General features: G+C 63.0%; 2 protein-coding genes across 6 annotated transcripts in view; one reads left to right on the top strand and one right to left on the bottom strand.

The window, feature by feature from the left end:
* The window catches only part of CE3H7orf50 (chromosome E3 C7orf50 homolog), a 123,233-nt gene that overhangs the window by 69,389 nt on the left and 28,762 nt on the right, over positions 1-25,082 (top strand). The window lies entirely within an intron of this gene.
* On the bottom strand, positions 6,421-24,393 carry GPR146 (G protein-coupled receptor 146). Of its 5 annotated transcripts, none has more exons than XR_006294144.1 (4): positions 24,306-24,393; positions 22,964-23,079; positions 10,424-12,903; positions 6,421-9,971 (listed from the first exon to the last, which is right to left on the bottom strand). XR_006294144.1 is itself a non-coding variant. In XM_043559520.1 (3 exons), the coding sequence occupies exons 2-3, from the start codon at positions 22,973-22,975 to the stop codon at positions 11,893-11,895; spliced, it is 1,023 nt and encodes a 340-aa protein (XP_043415455.1). In that variant the 5' UTR covers positions 22,976-23,079; positions 24,306-24,393; the 3' UTR covers positions 6,421-11,892. The 5 variants fall into 5 exon arrangements, 3 of the variants coding, with proteins under 3 accessions (XP_043415455.1, XP_043415456.1, XP_043415457.1); XR_006294145.1 differs by having other exon boundaries at positions 6,421-7,831; XM_043559520.1 differs by having other exon boundaries at positions 6,421-12,903.

The following is a 25,082-nucleotide window of genomic DNA, read 5'->3' as shown; positions in this document are numbered from 1 at the left end:
GTGAAATGTCGCTCAGCCGTGAAATCGCCCGTCCCCTGGCCGGCGGCCGAGCGGGTGGTGGGGAAGCAGACGGAGGCGGGGAAAGAAAAGGAAGCCCAGAGGGTCGGCGGCTGACTGCCAGGGCCCGTGAGCTGTGCAGGCGGCTCCTGTCCGTCTCCGGTCCTCCCCTCTCCACGAGCTCCCTTGCTGGCAGCGGCCGGGCAGAGACCTCCAGTTCTGTAAGGAGGACAGGAATTCAGTCTTAGGTCGTTCCAGCCACACAGGCTGCACTGGGAACAGCATATGCTTTGGCCGCCTGACCCAGACAGGTTCAAGTCGGCCTACGTACAGAGTCACCGGTGTGGCGGCCGGAACAAGTAACACGTGTGCCTCCCAGCGACTGTGGGCACCCAGCGGATTCCACACGCTAAACAGTCCCTCCCAGAAAGCGGGCAGCGTCTGCAGCTTGAAATAGGACCTAAAACCCCACCCGTAATACAGAAGAAGCGCTCACAACCTGTCTAGCCGAGGGAAAGTCCCCCGAAACCTTCCCTTGAGAGCACTCGGCCCCAGGGCCCGCGTTGGCACCACCCAGGCCGGGGCTTGGGGCTCTGCCCTCTGCCCCCGACAATGGGGTGTGGGCGTCAGGCAGCCGGAGTCCTGAACACAGAGGCGGACTGATCCCTTATTGCCCGGCGGGCCTATGCCTAGAGCCTCCCTCGGGGTCGGGCAGAGTCAGGGCGCTGTCGCCTGAAGGGCGCTGGTCACCCGTGGCCTGGCAAGGCTGGGCATGGGGCAGGTGCGAGTTTTGGAGGGAGGATGGGGTCAGCACGGAGAGTCAGGAAGTGGCCTGGGGGTCCCCAAATTCCTGAAGGAGGGGGCCTGCCTCAAGGAAGTAAGAGCTGAGACACGGGTTTGGACGCATGGCTTCCCTGAGCCAGCACCGGCGGGAGACGTGACGTGTGGAGCCCTCTGCCTGTCTCCCCCGCCAGGTGTCTGCGTCCCTTATGCAGCGGGGGGACTTTCTCTGCAGCGCCCTGCCCGCTGGGGTCACCGATAGCATCCAAGGGCCACGTGAGCTCCGTGCAAAACCCACAGAGGCTCCACAGAGGCGAAGGACACCTCCGGGAGCCCCGCGCCAGCAAGGCTGGGGCTGGAGAGTGTTTTGTTTGAAGGTCTCTCACAACCTGTGGCCCCCACGGCAGTGTTGTTGCTGGCAAGCAGCTGACAAGGAACCGGCCTGGGGCCTCTGTTCCCAGAGCCTGGGGTCTGAGGAGCTGCTTTGGAGTGGGGGAGCCTCCCAGAGGTTTGAGGACCACTGATAGGGGCTGACCTCCCCTAGAGATGGGAGACCTGGGGCCCGGAAGAGGGGGCTGGGCCACTGCCAGTCTCAGGCCTGCGTTCTCCTCTGGGCTCCCAGGGTGACGAGGTGCCTTGTCATTAGATCCCCGTGGCCACCCTGTCCCTGACGAGCGTGCATGGCCGATAGGGAAGAAAGGCCTCCAGCCCCCGGTGCACAGGCGAGCAGAGGAGCCCTGGGCTACGGCAGGGCCGGGCGTGCCTCCCTCGGCCCCCTGTGTGGGCGCTCGGGGGTCCGGAGCCCCTGTGTGCGACCCCAGCAGGGTCTCCAGGTACCAAGTCCCCGTGTACAGCCCCAGGCCTCCCCCCCCCCCCTGCCCCCCGGCTTCCTGTCGTGAGTAGGTTTACAGAGCTTCCCACAGCTATTGGAAGGATGTCTGGGGATGACGCGGCCGGTGGGTGGGCACTGCCCCCAGAAAGGGCCCCTCCTGTGGACGGTGTCGTGGGGCGACATTCTCGTCAGTGGAATCTGGGCCCCCCCTCCTTAGGCGAGAGTGAGCTCCCAGGGAGCAGTACCCGTTTCTGTCGTACGCTTTGTGGGCATCCTGCCTCCCGCGCCCGTGAGCTTGGGCCTTGGCGGTCTCTTCCTCCGAGAGCCCTGAGTTAGCAAGATAGCCTTCCCTGTGAACTCCCCCAGCCTCGCGGGGGAATTTCTGAGCTACTGGACGAGCGACAGGCCTGGCTGGCCACCCGCCCCCTCCCCGCCCCGACCTCCTGTCTTCCTTAAGCCGACAAAACCACGGTCCTCCCCAGCTCCTGCCACTGGGAGGGCCGGTGTGTGGCTTGGCTCCTGCCTGCGGTGCCCTCGGTGCACTCGCTCTGTGCCGTGGCCCCCGCTGGCAGACAGGCAGCGTCCTCCTCCGGCCTGCATGGGCTGCTGCCTCCGCTCTCTGGGGCGCCTTCCCCACTCACCCTGGCCCCCTACCTGCCCAGGCTTCAGCCGAGCCGGCCGTGGGCCGGTGGACGAAACACAGGACAAGCGTGGCTGCTAAAAGAACCACGGAGACTTACATCCTGAGTCCCTGGTCCCGAGTGGAGGGGAGAGCCTGAAGCCTTGACATTGGGGGTGTCAGGCCGGCTGCTTAGCCCCCAGGACTCCGTCCCCTCCTGTAAATGGCAGTAATTACAGCATTGCCCCTCGGGGTCTTGGAGGGCTAAATGAGCTAGCACACCGGGACGTGGGGGGGCCCAGGACAGTCGGCAAAGCCAGGTTTCTGCCACGTGCCGGGACCCTCATAGAGACGAGGCCTTGCGTGTGTCTGAGGTGGGCCGGCCTCTGTGGCCCAGCCTGGCCTGACCCCCTGTCCAGCCCTCTGTCCGTCTATCGCTCAGGCGCCCCAGCACCCTCCTCCTGAGGGGTCTTGAGGACTCGGCCTGCCTTCTTGTCACATCCTGGCTCTGCGTGTCTGTGGACCCGCTTGGGATCCCCGCTTGGGATCGTCTGCGCCCCGAGGCCCCGGGCCCTGAATCAGGGTTGGTGCAGGAAGGTGCAGGAAGACACGGCTCCCGGGACGGGGCGCTGGGCCGCCTCACCCCCGGGCCTGGCGCCGCCTCGTGCAGCCACGTGCCCTCGGTGCCACGTGCGGGCCAGGCGAAGGCGGTTTCCTGGCAGGCGCTGGCGAGGAGGTAAAAGTGTGTCCGAGCTCTGCAGACACGAAGCGCACACGGGCCCTGGAGATGGGTGAGAGCGTGGAGGGGATGCCCTTGGCCCTATGCCCTCCCCTGCCCACGGGGCCGGCCCGTGGGTGGGTTGTCCCCCTGGAGCGGGAACTCACAGTGCAGGCTGCGGCCCAGCGTCCCCGTCCCCGATTCGCCGGTGCGTGTCGCTGGCCCCATGTTGGGAAGGCGGCAGCTCGTTCCGGGACCGGCGACTCTCTGTCACCCACCCCCGTCTCCCAGGGCCCACGGTTGGGTGATGTCCTTGCACGTGAGGACACGTTCTCTGCGGGAGGGACGTCTGCCCTCGGCTTTGCCCACGGCGGGGGTTGCGGACGTCACCGCGCCGTCCCGCGCGGCCTCCACAGGTGGCCTTCCCCCGTGCAGAATGGGCACACCCGTGTTCACGGCAGCCCCCCACCCCCACCCCCGACAGCAGCCACAGGCAGAGGCAGCCCCGTGCGTGTCGATGTGTGTCGCACTAGGGGATGCGGTTTCTCGGCCGTGAGGAGTGGCATTCAGATACCGGCCCGAGGCCGACGCGGCGCTCGGTGGGAGGAGCCACGTGCCGCGTGAGTCCACCGCCGTGGGTGTCGGGGGAGAGAAGCAGGTCCCTAGAGACGAAGATGAGTGGCTGCCCGGGGGAGTCACCTCTTCTGTCGCTTCCCGTAATACCAGCACTAACGACCCCTTTGTCTTGACTCTTGTCGCTAAGACACCTTTCCGTGTTTGGGAATGGATTACTTGAGGCAAACGCCGCAGGCCTCCACTGTTCTTAGATGCTCGGACCTTGCAGCCGCCCCCTAGACGGCTTCCTCCTGCCTGACGGCAGCCGATCCCCATTCCCCGGGCTCTGTCCCCCTTTGCTCTGTCGTCGTCCTGCTGGTGTCCAGTCAGCAAGCGGAGGAGAGGGTGGGCCGACTATGGACTGACGCCTCCGTTCCAGCCCAGGCCGCGGCCTGGGAGCGAGCCCTGCAGACGTGTGGGCCGGCGTCTCGGGCTGGCCTGTCGCCAAGGCGGCTGGCCTGCCGGCTGCTTCCTGATTTGTCTCCCGGCTCGTGTGGCCTCCGTCACCCGCGGAATCTCACAGCAGACCCATAGCACTAAGTAACGGGGCTTTTTCAGACACTGGGGAAATCTAGGCTTTGTGGACACATCTCGCAGAGGAAAACCGCATCTGGGTTATTGTGGCTCCCACCTGCCTTCCCGTCGCAGTGCACGGCCCGCTGGCCGTGTTTGCCCGGCTCTCCCCTTGCGGATGGGGCGCTGCGGGTGGGGAGGTGAAAGGCGTCGGCCGAGGCCGGGAGGGGTGCGGGCTCCGTGCTCCTGGGGGGGGCAGGCGGGGCGCGACGTGCAGGGGGCCTGCGGGAGCAGGCGCTTTGCAAGAGCGTTGTTCACACCCTGTGGAACCGTGGGTCGTCACGGAAGCATCTCCTTGACCCCCTCAGCGAGTGGAGGGACTCGAGGGGCAGGCCCTGTCTGTCTGCGCTGCTGTTCGGGCAGGTGTCCGTCCACCGTCCTGACGGCGCACCCGGGCAGGGATTCACCGCGACGGCCTTTCCTTCCTGGCCCGCACGTCCCGCTGCCCGAAAGTCGCCGTGGAGCGTGGGCCACGCTGCGGCAGCTGCTGGCTTCTAGGAGAGGCCGCTGTACGTCACCCGCGTCTCAGCTCCCGCGAGGCCCGGCCCCTGTCCGGTGCCGCTAGTCGTATGACCGCACGACCTGGGAAGTCAGAGGGATATGGAGCCACGTGTCACCCGGCAGGAGGGTCACGGGAACTCCCAGGTGGCCCGGGCTGTGCACAGGGAGCAGTGGGGGGCCGCGGAGAGGCTGGCAGTGCCCCTGAGGGCTTCCGTCCTCAGTCTGGGGACCGCCTACAGGGCTGCCTGTGGAAATAAGGAGGCTGGGAATTTGGGAGTCCCTAGCCTAGAGTCCAGGGACAGTGGCCCAAGGAACAGTGACGGAGTCTGGGAGACAGTTCGGGGATTGGAAGGCCACTGGGATCCAAGCTCAGGACGTCTGGACCCACCAGGAATTCGTGGTCTCCTTCCTTTGTGGGGACCCGGCCCGTCTCTCCACGCCTCCGCCCAGCCGTCCACCCCTCATCCCTGACTCCCCGCAGGACTGCTCCACCCCGCACTGCCTCCCGCCCGTCTTTTGGGTTCTGCCTCTGCTACTCACTTCTCCGTCTTGGGGCTCATGCTCCCGGTGTGGCGTCCGGCCCCCCCCCGGGGCGCTGGCCAGCCTGTCCTTTGCCTGCCCGCAGGCCAGGCCTTGCCTTTCGGGCATCAGCCGTGGCCGCACAGCCTGACCCCATGGCCCCTCTCAGGGGCACTGAGGCCCCTCCTGCCCCGGGTACAGGTGGGCATGTGCTTCTGGCGGGGCGACGGGCCTGGGCACCCTGCTCACAGGCCCCCCTCGCTGAGAAGTTGGCCGCAGGTGCTGCTTGGACCACACGGACGCTCCTGGCCGTCTTTGCCCACAGCCTCCCTGCGCGGTGCCCATCCTTCCATTCCTGAGTCGGAGACGCGCTGGTTTTCTCCTTTGCTTCCTTTTCCCCTCTGCTTCCTGCCTTTTTGAGTGTCTCTGTGGACTTGTTTTCCCTTTTAATTCTTCACTGTTTGTTTGCTCAAGTTGTCCCAAACATGGCCAGGAGGAACCACTTCCAGCCGGGGCCTGGGTCCTGTCGGCACTGGGGGCGTGGCCGTGGTCATCTCCGTTTGTCCTCACTTCCTAGGTCAAGGTGCCCCAGGCCCTGCTCCGTGGAGCCCTGTCCCTTTGTAGTGGTGCTCCGCAGGCTTTGAGACTATGCACGGGAGGGGCAGCCCCGCGGAGCAGAGGCCGGCCTTGTGGGGCCTTCCAGCTGGCCGTTCACGAGCAGGCCGGAGGCCGCGGGCCGGAGCACTTTCCCCTCCAGCCCCCTGCCACTCACCACCGCCTCTTTAGAGAGAGAGCCTTTTCAGCGTTTCTTTTTAAGTTTGTTTATTTATTTACTTGGTGCCCACGCGTGAGCTGGGGAGGGGCAGAGAGAGGGAGAGAGAGAGTCCCAAGAAGGCTCCGTGGGGGCCGCACAGAGCCCGAGGTGGGGCTTGAACCCACCCGTGAGATTGTGACCTGAGCCGAAGTCTGGAGTCGGAGTCAGATGCTTAACCGACAGAGCCACCCAGGCGCCCCTGCAACGCCTTTTAAAATCGTTTATAGGGGCGCCGGGGTGGCACAGTCGGTTAAGCGTCCGACTTCAGCCAGGTCACGATGTCGCGGTCCGGGAGTTCGAGCCCCGCGTCAGGCTCTGGGCTGATGGCTCGGAGCCTGGAGCCTGTTACCGATTCTGTGTCTCCCTCTCTCTCTGCCCCTCCCCCGTTCATGCTCTGTCTCTCTCTGTCCCAAAAATAAATTAAAAATGTTGAAAAAAAAATTAAAAAAAAAAAAAGCGTTTATAATCTTTGAACTGTCTCCTTCTCACCTATGCTCCCTGACACGGCTTCAGCTGGCGATCGGAAATCTCTGTGTGGGGTTGCCCTCCCTGGAAACATAGTGCGCGGAGCCCAGCCGTAACCGCACAGAAGTACGGCGTCCTAGGCCGGACTTGGCTGCCGCCCCTGTCTGCGCCAGGTTCTGCTGGCTCCAGTGTGTGTGTGTGTGCACACATGTGTGCACACGCGTGTGTGTGCGGAGCAGCGCCTGGGTGGTCCGAGTGCTCCTCTCCACTGCTGCTGACCACGTGTTTTTGGAAAAGCGCAATGTGCCCTGAATTCCCTGAGTCACGTGGCATCCGCAGGGCGGAGTTTCCCTCGTCCGATTGTTGGGGAGCGCGGGGCGGGGTGTGTGCTCTTCCGCGGCTGGTTTGGGGTGAAAGCCCCCAAGGTATAAATCACCGAGCGCGACCCGCCGACCCTGACCACATGGGCTGTAAACCCTGCGAGAAGCACCCTGTGCAGGCGCGGTCAGGGTTCTGTGGCCGGCGCCCAGCTGCCCTGCAGGGCGAAGCTCTGCCGGCGGCCACTAGGTGGCGCCCCGCACACACGCCTGCGCTCCCAGCTGCAGAGCGGTTCCGAGTCCCGTGTTCCCTGCCGGAACGTAGAAACGTACCGCGCTCCGACTTCACAGCATTTCGGACGGTAGCATCGTTTCCTCGGTTCACGTGATGTTAGTGGCACACGGGCCCGCAAGAGCCTCCCGGGAAGCGGTTTTCAAATACCGGGAGGAGGGGCGAGAATGTCATAGCCACTCAACAACTGCTTGTCCCCGGGACTTCAGTGTTACACGCGTACGGAATGAGGCAAATCGTAAAATTCTTTGCGCCTCGCGTTCTTTATTAACGTAAGATGGGTAAATTCGGATTCTTTCATTCCCAGAGACTCCCTGTTCGTTACTCAGATTTACTCGCCGTGTGCACGGCACGCTCCCCTCTTGCCCGGGGGGACAGGCCCTCCCACACGGAGCCGCTGGGGCCACTCAGTTCTGTCCTCTGCCCTTGGGACGCGTCAGCAGTTGTCAAACGTCCGTTCTCGGGAAAGAACGTTTGCCAGACTTGGGGGGCTGTCTTCCCGGGGTTCGGGGTGCGCCCCGCCCTGCCTGAGGGCGCGTGCAGGTACACGCTGCTGCTGTGCCACTGCAACAGAGGAGTAGCGAAAAGTGGCGGCCCCGTGTCACCAGGGGAAATAGGCTAAGTCCCGTGCCGGTTTCTGCTACACGTCATACACCCCTGGAAATACACATTTTGAGAATTCCGAAGGTGGGTGATTTGTGTCAAGTGACTTAAGTCTTCAAACGTGTGGGTTTTTCTTCAGGATCTTCTTCATGATTTACGTAGAACTCGAGGCAAACGGTACAAACTCTGGAAGAGACGCAACGGATGAGAAATGAAAAATTCCCCCAGTTTTCCAGGTGATTTTAAATCCAAGAACTTGTAATTTAGCTTCTTCATCATTTTCTCCAGGTTTCTCCTTCATCACGTGCGTTCTATGAAGGACTGGGGGTCTGCCTTCCCGACGCATCTGCCACAATTAGCAGGAGATCTGGTTTCCCGTGATAAATTTTATAACCTTCGTGAAGCAACCTAAAATTAAATTCACCTTCTAGAATCTTAAATAAGCACGACAAGGTAGATGAGTTGTTGTGATTAGCAAAATTAAGATTAACTTAAAAAGTATAATAGGAGGGACTGATAACAAAATTAATGGCCTTGGAACATAGACTTCCACTGGGAGACTTCGAGATTGGTGAGTTAAAAAAATACACGTGTAACACGTAGGATCACGTTCACAGTCTACTGGAGCCTTTCCCGACCGACTCCTCATTCTTCTCTCAGCTCAGAATTCTTTCCATGTCTTGGGCCGCATGGCAGGAGCGCTGGAGGCAGCGTCCAGTCGCCCCAGATCCAGCCCAGGTGACTGTGGATGGACAAAAGCCATGTGGGAAGCACATGGGGCTGGTGGCGGAGGTGTCCCCAGTGGGGAGAAGAGCACAGAGGCCAATCGAGCCGTGAGACCCGGGGATGCCGCGAAAGCAGCGGAGGGGTCTCTGTGAGACACCCAGCCTGCCACCCATCCCCAGGGGCCCTCTGTCACCGGCACGGGTGGGACCCGCTCAGGCCCCCGGAGGTCACCAGAAACAAGCCAGGTTGCAACCAAAGCCACTGAGAAAGTGAAAACGAGACCGTGATTTTCGGCCCCTCTTCTGTTTGGGGGAGCCCAGCTGGGGTGAGGGACTCCGGGGCTGTGGGCGGAGACCCACGTGGCTCTCGGCTCTGTGCCCTTGGGATCTCCCTCTTCTCCTAGGAGCTCTTTCTAGAGCAAAGAGCAGAACAGATGAGTGAGGAAAAGGGTCTTTTTATTTGAAATAGCACTGCCACCCCAAACCAGCCCACCCGCTGGGTCCCGTGTCCCCTAAGAACATTGTTGGCTTCCTGACCCAAGAGCCTGGCCCTGTGTGGTGGACCTGGGACTGACCCTGGCCCCAGCCCCACCCACCCGCCGTGAAAGGACGAGGACTGAGACTCCGTGATAGCAGGTGTGTGTGAGGTCAGAGGCCCCACGGCTGCAATGCCGGGCACCCTGCAACCCGCCATTCGCTCGGCCAACACGAGAGTTCCCCAGCGGAGCCGGGGCCACGGGATCCCCCGCCGTGCAGCCCACAGCTTGAGGAGTGGAGGGGGTCGGGTCTGAGACTTTCAGGACTGGGGGAAACCCTGCAGCAGAGGGGCGTTGCGCCCTTCAGTAGAAATAGCACGTTCACGGACAGAGGCAACCCAGAAACTTCTCTAATTCTGCCCCTGACTTACTGGCCAGGAAGTAGATTAGGCCCCACCTGTCCAGAATTTCACAGCTACCAGGGGCGAGTAAGACCAGGACCCTGGTGTCCAGTGTATTTTCATGCTTCTGCACAGGCAGACTCTGAACTCAGTCATCGCATCACCCCGGAGGGGATACATTCTGCAGACAGAAACACAATGGCAACCAAGTCATGGGCTGAATCTCCCGGGAGACCAGGGCCAAATGGAGCGATTTCCCTGAATGGAATGTGGCAAAACACAGAGCCACACTTTGCCATCCTCGGATCAGATGTGTCAGAATTAAGTTTTCAGGTTGTCAAAAGTTAGTATGTTAATACCTCTGATAAGGGACTGATCTCCAAAATACATAAAGCACTCCCACAACCCAGTAGCAAAATAAAATGTGATTACAAAGGATGAGAACAGACATTTCTGCAAAGAACGCAGACGGCCAACGTGTACGTGAGAAGGTGCTCAGCGGCACTCGTCAGAGGAGCGCGTCAGAACCCCAGCGGGTGCTCCTCACGCCTGCTAGGGTGCCGCCACCAAGAGGACACCGAGCGCTGGCGAGGGAGTACGGGAAAGGGGTCCTCGGGCACCGCTGGTGGGGATGCGCACTGCCGCAGCCACTGTGAAAACAGTACAGACGTGCCTCAAAAGTCAAAAGCAGGTCTACTTATCCGGTGATCGCACTTCTGGGTATCTACCCAAAGGAAACAAAAGCACTCAGTCAGAATGGTGTCTGCACCCCCACGTTCACTGCCGCGTTATTCACAACAGACCAGACACAGAAGCAGCTGAGTGTCCCTTGACAGACAAGTGGATGAAGAAGAAGGGGGGGGGGCGGGTACACGCACCGCGGAATATTAGCCATAAACAGAAATGAAATCTGGCCATTTGCGACAACACGGACGGACCTGGAGAGCACTGTGCTAAGTGAGATAAGTCAAAGAGGAGTAGAACATGATCTCAGTGGTACAGGGGATCTTTAAGAAAAACAACCAAGGCCACGGAAGCAGCACGGATTGGTGGTTGCCGGGGCAGGGAGGAGAAACGGGTGAAGGGAGTCAGAAGGTAAAAATAAACAAATAAATAAATAAATACAGTGTATTGCTGAGCAGCGACAAAAAGCAACACATTTTTGGATGCACAAACCTAAACGCGGGTTGGAGTTCCCAAGCTGTCAGCCCCAGCCGCTCCCTGTCACCGTAACCCCGCAGGAAAGCGTAGGGTGACGTAGGAATTACATCTTAAGGCGTGTGCATACTTCCGGCTGCTTTTGGCAAACGACCTACGTTCACCTGTTCTCTGCGTTTGTGCGCACGCAGTTAACATGCTGTGTGTGCTGCGTGTTACGGGGCCCTGTGGGGCCGGGCCAGTGCTCCGTAATCACATTCACGCTCCTCTTTCCTCAGAAAAGCGCTCTCCTACCACTTCAGCTCAAGGTTTGCTACCAAGGGAATGTGCCGCAAACTTGACAAACAAATCTTCCTGTTTTTAGAGCTTTGTGGGTTTCAGAGGTGCAGTTAGGGGGCTGCAGGCCTGTGGTGCGTCGTGACGTCGGGGTGCAGGTGAGCGGATGGTGTCGAGGCGAGCAGGGGGCTTCGACGGCCACGGTTTTAGAGCAGGTGTTTACGGGACGCGGCGTGGAAGGATCCAGGCACGCGCCGCGTCTGGCGAAGCAGGCTGTTGTCGGGTGCGAGGTGGCAGTGGTGGCCCCACGCTCTGCCCCCGTGCCAGACCGGGCTCCGCCTTGCAGGCCTGTGACTCCCCAGGCGGTCCCTCCTAGCTTCTGTGTTAGGTTGGAAATCCTCACCGCGCTTTCCTCTCTTCGGTTTACTATTAGCGTGGGGTTTTGTGCACACTTTGGGGAGTTGGCTTCTACTGAAGACGGTTAGCTGAGGTCACCGGGGAGGGCAGCAGGGGTACCAGTTAAGGGCCCTCCGCCTAAGACCAGCCACACTGCTGGCCCTGTCCTTCTGAAGCATTTGCACGCTGCCTGTGTGCGTGGCACGGCACGCGCCTCTCCCCGCCTCACCCCACCCAGCACGACCCTGCGGTAGCAGGAGCCCGCCCGTCCGTCCAACGGGAGTGCCCTTCGTGTTGCTTCCTTCGCTTTCAGGCTTTGGTGACTTCTCTCGAATCTTTTTATAAGCGCAAGAGACAGAATCGGGTATTTTGCCGGCACAGAATATAAACACTGGATTTGGATTCTCCTGACTTCATTCAGAAACCCAGGGTGGAGGCGGCCAGGCTGAGGACGCTATTGCGCCCGAAGCAGGTGGGCAGGCAGCTGTTTTTCACGCCAGGCCCCTCCCGCCTTGGACCGCGCGGCCTTGGCCTAAGAGCGACCTGTCTGGAAGCAGAAAACTTGGAGAGAACACGCCTCGTGCTGTTCTGGGTCCCGGCCTCAGTGACATCCTGGGGAAGAGCGTGACAGAGCGGGCAGCGACAAAGTGCTGTGCATCCAGGTCAAGTGTCTGTCGCCTGTCTCCCAGGAGGGGGCCCGGACCGTGCCTCCGGGAAGTACGCCGTCGACTGCCCGTCCGATGACCCCACCCGGGGCACTGGTGGCGGCCCCAGGACCCGCGCTCAGCGAGCGGCCGTGACCCCGGCCGCCGGCTCTACGCCATCACCTGCTGTACCCCTGCTTGGTCCGGGGAGCAGCTCTGGCGCCCGCAGTGCATTTTCTTTATCAGCCGCCGGAGTTTGCTGGGGAAGTTTCTGTTGATGTAGCGGTAAAGGAGCGGCACCACGGAGCTGCTGGAGAAGGCCAGGAATCTCGCCACGTCCTTAGCGAAGAGCAGGATCCCCAGGTGGTGCCTGTCGACGGGCTTCCCCCGCAAGGCCAGCAGCGTGTGCCCCAGGAGGGTCAGGTAGTGAGGCGTCCAGAGCCCGAACTGCGTGCACACGGTGGCCACCAGGAGCCTGTGCACCGAGGGGTCCGGCCTCCCCGCGTCCTGGTCGAGCGGCGTGTCCGCCTTCCGGATCCTCGAGATGAGCGCGAGCGCGTAGAGCACGGCCAGGGCGGGGACCACGTAGCCGATGAACACCATGATGGCGTCCGCGGCCTGCGCGTCCCGCATCTTGGAACACTCGACGATCCTGGCGGCCACGTGGCTGCAGACGTAGAAGAGCAGGGAGGAGAAGCTGGTGAGCAGGGCCCCGCCCCAGACGAAGCCGCACACGTGTCGCGTGTTGTAGACGCTGGACATGTAGGTGCGCGGCAGCGCCCGCTCGATGTAGCAGTCGAGGCTGAGCAGGGCCGTGGAGTACATGGTCACCAGGGAGGAGACGTTGAACAGCACCAGCAGCGTGACGTGGGCCTCGCTGCCGAAGCCCCACAGGGCCCACCCAGAGGCGGTGGGGCCCAGCAGGTGCACGGGCGCCAGGGCGCTGAGCACCAGGCCTGCCACGGCCATGTTGACGAAGTAGACGTCGGGCATGGTCATGCTGCTCTGGTCGTGCAGGTTGACCAGGACGAGCAGGGCGTTATAGCCCAGGCCGACGGGGACGCCGGCCACCAGGTAGAGCAGGGAGAAGACGGACAGGACCAGATGCAGGTGCTGGCACAGCGGCTGGTCCTCTGCACCGCCCGTGCCGTTGAGCGGGCCACAGCTCCACATGATGGCGGGCTGCGGGAGAAAGCAGCGGAAGGTTAGCCAGAGCCCCGGGCCCCGCCAGCCCCTCAGAGATGCGGAGGTGGTGCCCAAAGGGAGCCTCGCCCCTTAACCTAGCAGGGCAAGGGCTAGAGACTGCGGGCCCTTCCAGAAGAACTCCGTCCCGAGCATGCATGTTCTGGGAGAGCCAGGTCGCTGTCCGTGGCTGCCTTAGGTCCTGAGCTGGGCCCGCAAGGTCCCGATGCTGCCGTGACCCTAACGGCCGCAGCGAGCCTCCCCGAGCCCGTTTCTAGAGAAATCTGAGCACTGGATGATGCACCCGAGATCCCACCGGGGAAGCCGCTTCGGGCAGCTTTCACGCTGCCTCCCGTCCTGGCTTCTCTCCGCCATGCGGGGACACCCTGCAGGGCTCCCCACCCCAGTCCTGGGCTCCCGTCCTGCCCCCCACCACCCAGTGGCTTCAAGCGAGCCCCGTGACCACCTCCTTTTCAGCCTCTTTACTGAAAGGGGTTTCAGAAGGACGGGTGCCCATGGTGCGGCATGCAGGGCCGTGACGCGTATGGGCCTTCCCACGACAGGGTGACCCTCCACAGCCTCCTGGGTGGGAACAGCAGGCTGTCACAGCCCTGCCTGGACCCTTCCCGGGCGTGCGTGGGAATTGTGCGTCTGCCCGCCTTCCACACCTGTGTCAGCGGTCTGGTGGCCAGAGACCCGCTCCGTCTCTCCTGCCGCCTGGGCTGCACCAGCACGCTGCGCCTCTGTCCCCAAGAGTGGGTGTGGGTGCACACGTGGGAGCAGGTCGCGGGCAGCTGCACAGGCTGGCGTGTGACAGGTGCGCCCTGAACGCAGCTGGGAGAGCAGGAGGCGCTAAGCCAGGCGGTGGGAGCCCCACCTAAGGAGGAGCGTGGAAGTGGGGGTGGCCACCGTGGGTGAGAGGCTCACGCCTTGGTGTCCACCGGGCCGCCACGGGGCCCCGGTGATGGGGTTCCCTCGGAGGGAACCTCGCGCTGCGCTCCCCCCATCCCCGCTGGAGTGCAACCCAATGGCCCGTGGTCTAGCACACGGGAGGCGTGGGTGTGCGGCTGGCCGGGAGGACCCACACGTGAGGAAAGAGCACACTCTTCACGTGTCACGGTCCTTTGGAGGAAAACCTTCCGTGAAAAATGAATTTCGGCCCATCCTGATCTCCTCTCAGAGTAAGAAATCCTCTCGGGCGAACACGTGCAAAGTGCACGTTTGTTTCCTGGGCGTAGGGGCTGAGGGTTCTGCCAGCCCTGTTGCTATTGGTGCCGGACCCCAGCCCCTGAAGGGGCTCGGGGGCCAGGCCCTGCCCACACCTGCCGCTGCACTGCAGGCTGGAGCCTGGCGTGGGGGTGGGGGGGGGGGTCGGGTGGGGATCAGGCGGTGAACACAGACATCTACCTGCTGATTTCCCCCGAGGCAGTGAGCCAGTGGGGCATCAGGGGGTTAACCAGGAAGTAAAGGGAGGTCGGGGTCCCCACAACAGGAGTGTGCCTGGATCGGCTGTGATGGGCAGGTGGGCAGTCGGTGTGTGAGCTCCCGTTCAGGGACATCGAGTCAGTGGGAGTGTTTTGTAATTCTCGTGAATGCCGCCCAGCAGCCCGTCAGACGGGAGTGATGCTTGGGGCTGGGCCATTGCTGGGCGCCGGGCCGGCCGAATTCTGCCCACACGTGCTGATTACATCACTTTTAGAAGTGTTCGCTGTAATCACAGCATGGGTTGGGTCCCTAAATCTAGACCGCGCTCCTCAGCTTCTGGCCCTGGTGGGCGCCCTGCACCCCAGGAACCGGATCCTGGGGTGCAGCGGGGGCACTGGGCTGCTGGCATGTTCCCGGAACACCTGTGGTTCCTACAGGAAGCTTTGGTCTCCCAAAGCTGGGTGGTGGTGGGGGGGTCCTTTTTGTGTCATCTTTTAGCTGATTACACGGCTGGTTTCCACTCTCCTTCCTGAACTCATCCGGAGCTGGCTGTGGATGTTTAAGTGCGGCCGAACCATGGCTCTGACCATAACCGGGGGACAGCGAACGGGGGCCCATGGCTGTGGAGAGCTTGTCCACCAGACTTCACAGGCCTCGAGTCCCCAGGAAACACCGCGCGTTCTTGTGGCCACTAGACGTTTCACATCCCATCGCATCCGTCTCTGCCGTGGTCAGCCCACAGGCAGACCCCCTCCGGTCTGGCCCTGCCTGGCTCCCATCCTACCCCAGGGCCCGTGGGGTCTGCCCGAGGTGTCGCACCTACTCTCGTGTACCGGCCTCCCTCCTCGTAAGGAGACCAGACATGGAGCCGCAGCCCCACAAAAGGAAGGGCCTTCCGCCATCTTTAAGACCGGCGTTGAACTCACACGGGGTAGTTGTTAGCGAGAAAGGCGGGCTCGCGCTCAGCGCCCAGGCCGGGACCCCAGGATTCGCGCTCCTGGTGTGACGAGCCCGTCCTTCCCTCCCGGTTCAGGTGTGGCGGGAGGGGGGGCGGGGGACACTCGGCACTCACCGCTCAGGGCGTCCCCCCCGGCCCAGCCCCTCCCGGCCGCCTGTCCCCGGTGCAGCCATAGGTGCAGCCATAGCGGAGCCTTCGGCGCAGGCTGCTTACCTTTATCCCGAGCCCCGCGTTTCTGTGCACCCGGACCGCAGACCCCGTCCGTGAGCAGCCAAGGACGCCGAGAGGATCCTGTTTCTCTGCCCCCCACCCCCACCCCCACCCCACCCCCGGGAGCTTATCAGCCGCAGCCGTGCAGCGCTGGCTTCCTGCGCGGGCGCGTGTGTGCGCTCGGTGCCCAGTGTGGACGCACACTTGTTTTCCTCCAGTAAATCACTCGGTCTCTGCCTCCCTTGGCAGGCACGGCGGCCCCTCCCAGCTCTGTTTACAGCCGGTTTCACGGAATGAGGGTTGTGCCTGGAAGGGCCGGCCGGCACCGTCGGATCAGGCTCCTGCCCTGCCGCTCCGGTTTCGGGAGCGCCCGCTTCCTCCCCCCTCTGCGCCCCCGGCCCGCACTGGGTGGCGGGGCCGGTGCGATGAGGCTCGTCTGGAGCCCACGTGGCCGCTCCGGACACTCGGGGTGCTGGGCGTGTGCACAGACGAGTTCCTTTTTTCCCTCTGCGAGGAAGCTGGGTGGCCACTAAGGGCGGAACGTGGGCCTCCCTGAGAGTTACCCAGTCACCATGGAGAGGGGCCGTGGCCGCCTGCCCGGGGGCGTGGCCCCGAGAGCTCTCCAAAGCGGGCAGCGGTGGCTGAGGGCCAGGCTCGGGACCGGCAGGAAGAAGGGTGGGTGTCTTCTCGACATCGCTGTGGAACACAGCTGGCCTGGAGCCTCCCGGCCGCGGGGTCAGAGCCGCGGCCCTGACTGCCCACGGCTGCCCCGTGGGGCCACAGGAAGGGCCGCTGGCGGGCCGCCGTGCTGGGCTGAGGACGGCTCCGTTCTTGGGAAAGCCTCAGCCGGAACGCGGTCTGTTGAGAGCCTCCTTCCTAGTTCACGTGCTCGTGTGGCCCCAGCTCGCTTGTCGGAGGGGGCGCTGCGCGTGCATGGTTCCCACGTGGGTCAAGTACACGGGCGGCCGTGATCTGGATGCAGACGGTTCGCTTTCTCTAGGCCTGACGAGAGGCCTCGTCCTTTCGTTCCGGCAATCCTCCAGGGAGGCCAGCGGTGAGGAGCCGCCTTGTGTCACGAACGGGGCCGTCTGTCTGGCATTTGCCGAAGCTCATCCCTGTCTTTGGAGGGGGAGTGGGGGAGGCTCCCGGACAGCCAAGCACCTGCCTCGAGATGGGCTCGCCCGCGCCCTGTGCAGACAGAACGTGGGTCCCGGGGAGCACGGCTGGCAGAGCCAGCCGAGCCCGGGGTGTGGGCACGTGGCACGGCGGACGTGCTCAGGAGGCCAGAACTGCCGCGTGTCGAGCGAGCAGGACGGGCCAGTGAGAGAAACACGCTCAGGTCTTGGAGCCGGTGGTGCTCGTCACAGCGCAGACATTGCGGAGACCGTGGGCGTGGGTGCCGCCCGGTCAGGGCCCGGCCCCGGTGCTGTTGCTCGGGGCCGCTGCCCGCCGCTCCGCACCTGGGGGCCCGCGGACGCCCCCACGCCCGCCCCCTTCCCGGCCCTGCCTTTCTCTGGTCCCCGGTTCCTTGCGGTGACCCCACTTCCCTTTTGTGCGCTCTGGTTTTGCAAGTCCAGGAACCCGGGAACAGAGACTTCCCCTCAGGCTGCCCGGGAAGCAGGCCAACCTGGGAACAATGGTTTGGCTCCCGCCCTCCCGCGCAGGCCTCAGACCACCTTTCCAGCTCGCCAGTTCTCGGTTCACTTCCTTCGGCGAAAGAGGAACTTGGGGCACAGCCGGTGGGGAGGCGGCCTCTCCAGGGCCGAGCAGGCCTGCGCTCCACTCTCCACCCGTTTTCATTTGGAAATCTGCCACGTTCTCCCCAAATGGCAGGATCGGCAATCCCAACTTCCGGGCCCTGCCACCTGCCGCAGCCCCTCAGCTGACGGTGTCAGGGTCAGCGGGGACCCCAGTGGGCCTCCCATCCAGGCTGGCTCTCCAAACAGGCCGGTCCTGTCACCACACCTCCGCACTAGGACCCCTGGGCCCTTCCTTGCCGGAGCTCCCCACTGCCTCCCTGGCCCCTTGTGCCCACCCTCCTTTTCCACACGCTTTAGAGCCCTTTCCGGAAGGGTCCATTGGCAGAGACGCCTGGCCTGCTCTGCCCTTCCCGCCCCCACTCCCTCGGTGCCACTCTGCCTCTGCTGGCCCTGCCTCTAGCCTCCCAAAGCCTCTTCCAAGATTCCTTCAGGACTGACACCCCATCGTGTCCATCCAGGTGCCCTGTCTGCACCCACAGCGATGGCTGTGCCCACGGACCGGCACCCAGGGCCCCCCGTGAGCCCCCGCTCCTGCCAGCCCACCATTTCACTGCAGCTGAGCGCTGGGACCGTCCCCGAACCTCTCCCCTCCTCCCAGGGTGGGTGTTCCAGGTCGGAGCCCCTTCCCAACCTCACGCCACCGGAGCCGAGGAGCACACGAAAAGCTGCGAACATCTTCCGAGAGCCCCCCTCCCCATCCCACCCCGGATCTCCATGCATCCTCAAGACCCCCGCCGAGATGGGTCTGCGCTTCTCTGCGGTGTCGTGAGCCCAGACCGCCAGCCGGCCTGGGTGCACAAAGCCAGTCACCCCTGGCACGTTGGCAGGCAGGGGCACAGCAGGACCACCAGGCCCCCACCCTCTGCTGGTCCAGAAGCAGGCCTCGGTGGTGACAGGCCAGCGCAGGGCGGGGGCTGCAGGAGTGCTGTGCGCCAGTATCTGGGCCGGGCAGCAAAAGGGAGGCGCTCTCCAGGCCAGCGACCACGCACCTGCTTGCGGCTGTCCAAGAAACACCAGGTTATGAGTTCATTGTGGCTTTTCCTGTAAAGGTGACTCACGTACCCTCTCTCTCTCCGAGAGCTCTCTGTGTGTTTCGTTCTCTAATCACACTCAGAAGAAAGCCTCCGCACCATAAGGACTGGGCTGGCCTCTCCAGTGGCCACTCCCCTTCCCAGGCCTCTTCAAACGGCTTCGGCTTCGGGGCAGCACGGATCCAGGCCTGTGGGGCCAGTCGACAGGTGACCGAGGTCGGGGAGGGCGGAGGAAGCTGCCTGGTGGAAGCAGGCGCCGGGACTGGCCTGAGAGATGGCTGCACGAAGCCCCCCGCCCGGGGTGAGCCCTCAGCCGACTCGGACCATTACCGCGAACCCTTCGGCGGCTTGGCTGCGCATCCCAGAGGGGCGAGAGGTCACAAATGGCCTGTTCGTCCAGAAAAACCTGAGAGGACCCGGAGGCTGAGGGGGCACCCCTGCACGAGGCTGGCTGTGCGGCGGGAACCCTTCGGAGGGAACGAGGCTGTGCTCGACGCTGCAGCGTGGAGGGGCCACCTCTGGGACCCGTAGAGGAGAGCGAGGCCGAGGTCCACAAGGGCAGGGTTTCTTGGTCAAAGCTGGCATTCCATTTGTGGACTTGGTGCCACGGCTTTGCCATCCAGGCCTCTCTGCGGGCTCACGGGGTGACCTCAGGCCAGCCTCTCAGAGGGCGCAGTAATACGGCAGCCACCCCTGGCAGGGCAGGGGAGGCCTGCCTAGCGCTTGTGGAGGATGGAGCGAGAGGGTGTGCAGGTGTCTCAGCATTTCTAGGGACTTAGTTTCCGGAGCCCTCTGTCTCCCTGCATCCCCTACAGAGGCCTGTGTGTCCTCAGCTGGGTGACAGTCATTTACTGCAAATGCTCTCAGGTAGAAAAGAAAAGCCATTTACTTCCAAGACCACCTCTGGGCTTCAATAATTATTTTTCACGAAGGTGCTTTCCTGGACTTGCCATTTCCAGGCCCAGGAGGTGTCCCGGCCGCTCCTGGTCACGTGGGGGGGTCGCCCTCGAGCCGAGGGCCCCCCCCGTGCTGGGTCAGGAGGTTCTTTGGCTGGACTGCCAGCTCAGCACATGAGTGTCCAAGGGCTGTCTGTCCCCCGCCTGGGGCACGAGCAGCTGGACAAGGCCAAGCGACTCACAGACCTGGAGGCCCTGACGGGGCGGGGGGGGGGGGGGGGGCGCACGTCTGGCGCTGGCCTGGCGGCCCGTGGGCCCTGAACATGCCGCCTCCGTAGGGGTCACTCTGCAGACAACCGTGAGGCCCTGCTGCGAGAGCAGGTGCACAGTGGCAGCGGTGGCCTAGTGTCCAGAGCAGCAGGGGTGATGGCCAGGCCTGGGTGACAGAGGGGGACAGACGGGGACAGCACAGCGGGGCTGCAGGTAGGCTGCCTGGAGCAGGAGAGCACCGGTCCTCGATGCCTCTGCTTTCAGGCACTGCCCTGGCCAACTCCTGTCCTGCACAGGAGACTTTGCAGCGGGACCTCCACGGTACAGGAGGCCACTTACGCGGAGACTTGAGCCTTGCAGAGGGGGCTCAGTTAGTGCCCGTGACCTGGCTCAGCGAGCTCTCAGGACAGCCCTGTGGAGCCTCCGGGGTGAGGCTCTGCTCACCCACCGGGTGGTGCCCGTGACGCAGGTTCTGTGCTGCCTCAGTTTCCCCAGCTTAGGAGCTCAGGTACCTGGAGCGCGACCGGGTGGGCCTGGGTGAGTCCCCGGCATGGGGACGAGGAGGATCTGAGCCCGCACCCTCCTCCCCAGGCGCGCTGGGTGCCCAGAACGCTGGTGCGTGAACCTGCGCTCCGAATCGGTCACCTGAGACACGGCGAGAGGAAACCCACCGGGAGGGAGGTGTGAGTGCGTGACCACCAGTCGCAGGCCCAGCGGGGCTGTCGGGGGACAGGAGCGAGTTCACAGGCTCTGCGGGCTGGGTTAGGGCTTTGGTGACACACAGCGATTTTCCTGGTGTTGCACTCACATTCAACTGGGGCATAAGTAAGCGTGTGCTTCCCTCGCGTGCGCTCACTGCGTGCAGACAAGCCGGGATGCAGGACGGCTCTGGTCCGTTCTTTTCCAGCCCTCCCTTAGGAGGACGCCGGAGAGGTCTGTCCGCAGCGACTGGCCCTCCTCTTCACTGCTGGCAAGGCCCGCCCGCCCGTTAGGCGGCCTGTTAGAAGCATTTTGAGGCAAGACATCGGCGGCTTGCTTTCTGTGCCTTTTCAAAGAAGACAAGATGGTATAAACCAGCCCATCAAAACCGCACGTCTGTAAGCAATGGGAATGCACTTGGCTGAGGCGCAGAGTGATCTCCGTGCAGACCGGTGCCAGGAGTGGGTCCAAGCAGCATGGGTGGGGGGTGGCTGAGCTGCTGCAGGGACGGGCAGGGGTCACGCCTGCTGGGAACCCTGCCTGCACGCGCACAGACCCGGCAGACGTGAAAAACCAGCAAAGAGGAGTCACGCTGTTGAAAGGTAGCTGAGCTGGTCTCTCTAAAACCTTACCTGGTTTCCTTGCTTTGTTATCAGGAAATCCTGTCCTCTGGTGTGGGGCCCATCTGGGCCGGGCACCTGCCCCCCCACCCCCTGCCGGGGCCGGCCGGGGTGAACGAACACAGCTTCCCTCGTCCCTCGTCCACTGCTGTATGCCCACACTGGTCCCTTGCCTAGACTGCCTTTCCTCGATTCTCCGTTCCTTTGTGAAGTGCTAACTCACTCCTGAAGTTTTATTTTGGCATCAACGCCCCGGGGAGCCCTCCCTGACTGCTGTCCCCACCCCCCAGCCAGTCCTGCTGAGAGCTCTCTGAGCTCTCTAAGCTCTCTAAACGGCAGGGGGGCGGGGAGGGTGATTTGTGCCAGAAGCCTGGCTGGCTGGCTGGCTGGCTGGCTGGGGAGGAGGACCGTTAGGTCGCAGGCTCCTCCCCAAGGTGAGCACCAGAACCCCATGTAGGAGAAGGGACAGCAGAGAGTGGGAGAGCTGCTTGAGGGGGACACAGGGCTGCGAGGCCCGGGCAGTGCACCCTGCTTGGGCAGACGGCCCGGCCGGGCTGATGGTCCTGTGGGTTGTTTCTATCTGACACAGACCCGCTGTGCACCGTGAGACTCAACTTCAGATGAATGTTCTAGAACAATCAGAATGCTTTGAAAATGACTCCCGAATGTTTATTTCCTTTTGTAATAACGGGCAGAGGCTTCAGCTACAATTAACATCCAGCTGGCAGGAGCCAGACACTCCGGAAAGGCTGATGTTTTCATAGGTTTTCAATGTAGAGGGCTTGCACATACTGATTCCTATCGCAAACGCTGCGCCTTCCTGGGGTGTGATAAGAAGCTGTTCTTCTACAGATGGGTTGTTTTGAATTTTATAGCTTTTTGCTTTTTACTGCTCTCAATTGCAGAGCAGTGAGTGGGCCAGGCAACCTGGCTGAGCCGCATAAACAAAGAGCCGCCTCCCTCTCCCTGGAAGAGAGCAGGCTTGTCTGCCAGCTCAGGAAGGGCTGTGGGGGGCTGAGACCAGGCCGCCCGGTCCGGGCCAGCGGGGCGCCTGTACAGGCCACAGGCTTCCTTTCCCTGGAAGGAGATGGGACACACACTCTTTTGTCTACGGGAGCACTAGTTTCTTGGGCTGTTTTGTTCCCTGACTGACGTGGTTTGCGGCTCAAGCTCCTTCCAGGTACCCCAGGCCAGGGGGAAACACAGAGACTCGCTCAGAAATTCAAAGGCCTGAGAACAGACCAAGTCTCCCATTTCAGACTCTGGGCAGGCCTGGGACCCCATCTGGGTTCCCGACCTCCCCTAGCTATTAACTAGGTGTGCTCTTACCTGGGCGGGGGCGGGGGGGGGGGGTTGCTCAGAGCCCCTCATCTGATCACCGCCTGCAGTCATTGCCGAGGGAGCAACCAGCTGGCTGTCTGTACTCAGAGTTGCTTCCTGGTGTGCTGGGTTCTAATTAAAACTGGGAAGCCCTTGGGCACGCCCCCCCCCCCCCGGCAGGTATGGGAGGAAGGGGACCAGGCCAGGCCTGCTGGGGGACACACAGGACACCTGGCCCATTTCACCCTGTCCTGCTACTCCAGGACGTTCTGCTTGCACATGGGGCCCCCAGGGGACAGGACTCTGCTCCCCAGTGGGGCTGTGTCTCAGCATCTCCAGTTAGAGGGAAAACCAGCCTTTTTCTTATCTAGACTGAGGACTGATGCCCAGGTGGTAATTTGGGTCCTAGGCCTGAGACCCCCGTGGGCACACGCGGCCTGAGGCTGCCCAGTTATACAAGTGGCTTTAGGCTTTGAGCCAGCAGCAAGCAAGAGGAAATAACCAGGAAACACTGTTTAAGGAAGAAGGAGCACGGTGTTGTCACGCGCACGAACGTGGAGTGGAGGAGCTCACCCCCCCACCCCCCTGCTAGCAGCCCCCAAGACGTGGCCCTGCTATGTGGTTGGCTCCTTAAGGGCCAGGTGGCAGCTGTTTTCTCAGGATTCCAAATGACATCCTAGGGCCGTGGACGGGTGCAGCAGCCCCAGGACCCCCCTCCCCCGGCCCCCGGAGGCAGCACAGCCCTCTTCCCACCTGTAAATCAAACAAGCGGATTTCCCAACAGCGATCTCGGCAAGGATGTCACTTTCTCGCTATGTAATAGGTACAGTCAGTCTCCGCAGCCCACATGACCCACATCAGGTGGACGTACCTTGGCTTCCATCAACCTACCATGTGCTCTGACTTGCGGGAACGCCAGGTCAACGCTGACAGTTACGTCCTGGCCTCGAGCCGCGTCCCTCTATCCCCTGGAGGTTTCCATCCTGACTGGAGAGGCAGGACACCCCGTGGTCAGAGAGCGGCGTGTGGCCCCGGGCCACGGGCTTTCCGCTCTGGCCCAGCTTCCTGTGTCGAGGGGCCTGGTAAGCACTCCCCAAATACGAGCTCCAGTTTTTAGAAGCTAGGTGTCGAGAGGCCTGCTTCGTTCGGGGAGAGAGCAGAGGTTCTGGTCTGGAGAGCCGGGCCCCACAGCAGTTCCTTTAGGAGCTCTGCCGCGGGCCACAGACGGTGGCCGTACGCTGTGCGTAATTATTAATAGCGCCTCTGTTCGCTCCCAGCCGTGCCCCAGCTAGACCCGGTGGGGACAGTGGAGGATCTGGTCACCGTGCATGAGCAGCCTGGGAACAGGGTCGGAGCCATTTTAGTCCTACTCTTGTGTTTGCAGAGGTCTGTGCAACCGGCTTCCAGCCTCCCGCTCTGCTGGCTGCTCAGCTTAAAGCTGGGAGATCTCAGAGGAGGGCCTCTCCGGTGAGGGGACATCACATGCGCAGGCTCCCTCAGGCTCCCCCCGAGAGACGAGGCCCAGCCTCGGGACCAGAGCTGAGGTGTCCCGGCAGCACTTGCTGCCCGCAGAGCAGGTGGGTGTTCAAAGGCTGGGGGCCACTGCCTTCCTAGGAAGTTTTGCGGGAGCCTTTCCATACCCAGGGGAGTCACGTTTTCAGCAAGTGTCCGAGACAGTCGGCAACAGACTTGATAACTGCACTCAGACGTAGTTCCAGAACTTACTAAAAATTGTGTAATCACAAAGAGGAGGGAAGCTATAAGCACGGTCAGCCGTCAGCCTCCTTTCCCTCTCACCCCCTCCCCTCCCCCTCCCCCTCCCCCTCCCCGCAGGACACCGGAGGAACCCTCCACAGGTTAATGACCGCAGGGCGGCTGCCCGGTTAGCTCAGCGGGAGGGCTGCCCCAGGCTGGGGACAGCGCCCCCACCCCGCCCGCAAGTGGGCCGGTGCCCCCAGACCTCTGGGGAACAACGCCTCCACCCCACAAGGGGACAGTGCCCCCAAACCCCTGGGAGACGGCGCCTCCAGCCCCCCAAAGGACGGCAACCCCCCCCCTCCCCAAGAGGACAGCGCCAGGGCGGGGCCGAGGCACCCGAAAGTCCCAGCGGAGCACTGGCCGAGAGGGGCCGCCACAGCCCGGGGCTCGCTGTCCGCGCGGGCCGAGCCCCCGAGCATGACCGCCGCTCGACCCCGCGTTGGGCGCCCACTCACCGGCTCGCTGGGCCGCGGGGCGGGCAGCTCCGGGCTCCGAGGCGGCGGGGCTCAAGGCGCGCACGCCGCGCGGGCCTGTGTACACACGTGACCGCCGCCCGCCCCGCCCCCGGCCGGCCCCGCCCCGCCCCCCGGGCTCGCGCCGCACTCCCGCCGCGCGGGGCGGGGGGCGGGGCGGAGCACGTCCTGTGACCCGAGGTCAGCCGGGTGCGGGACGCGAACCCCGGGCGCTGAGGTGGGCTCCCCCAAAGCGCTGGTGCTGGTCGTACCGCCGAGTCAGAACGCGCTCTAATCTGCAGGGGACAGCGCCCCCCCCTCCCTCCGAAGGCTGTAATCTGGTCCTTCCAGGCGCACCTGCACCTCCCCAAAGCGCGCCTGCTGTCTCCAAGTTCACCCCTTACTTCTGGTCGTAGGAATTTGCCAGCCGAGCCGGCCTCGGGGAGACACGGCGTACCGTCTGCAGCCGCATGAATTTCGTAGCTGTGGTCACGATTAAAAGCCGGGAGAGTTTAAAGAACAAGGAGGTTTACTTTGCTGTAATTAGTACCTTAGCGCCTTCTAATTTAATGAAGATCCGCGGTGCGACCGGGGGTTGAACGGGAGAGCGGTCGAGGCAGTTAGCATCCCAGGGCCGCCTGCTTGCTCAGGGCTCCACCCCAGGCCCGCCCGCCTCACAGGTCAGCTTCCGGACCACGGATTAGAGACGGAAGTTGGGGTCAGCCGGGGGACCAGACTCCCTGTGGTAAAAGGGCAGAGCAGAGTCCAGGTCACTTGTGG

Source organism: Prionailurus bengalensis, chromosome E3 (genome assembly GCF_016509475.1).
Source record: "Prionailurus bengalensis isolate Pbe53 chromosome E3, Fcat_Pben_1.1_paternal_pri, whole genome shotgun sequence".
Taxonomy (NCBI): domain Eukaryota; kingdom Metazoa; phylum Chordata; class Mammalia; order Carnivora; family Felidae; genus Prionailurus; species Prionailurus bengalensis.
Note: the sequence above shows the minus strand (reverse complement) of the source record. Positions and strands in the feature narration are given on the sequence as shown.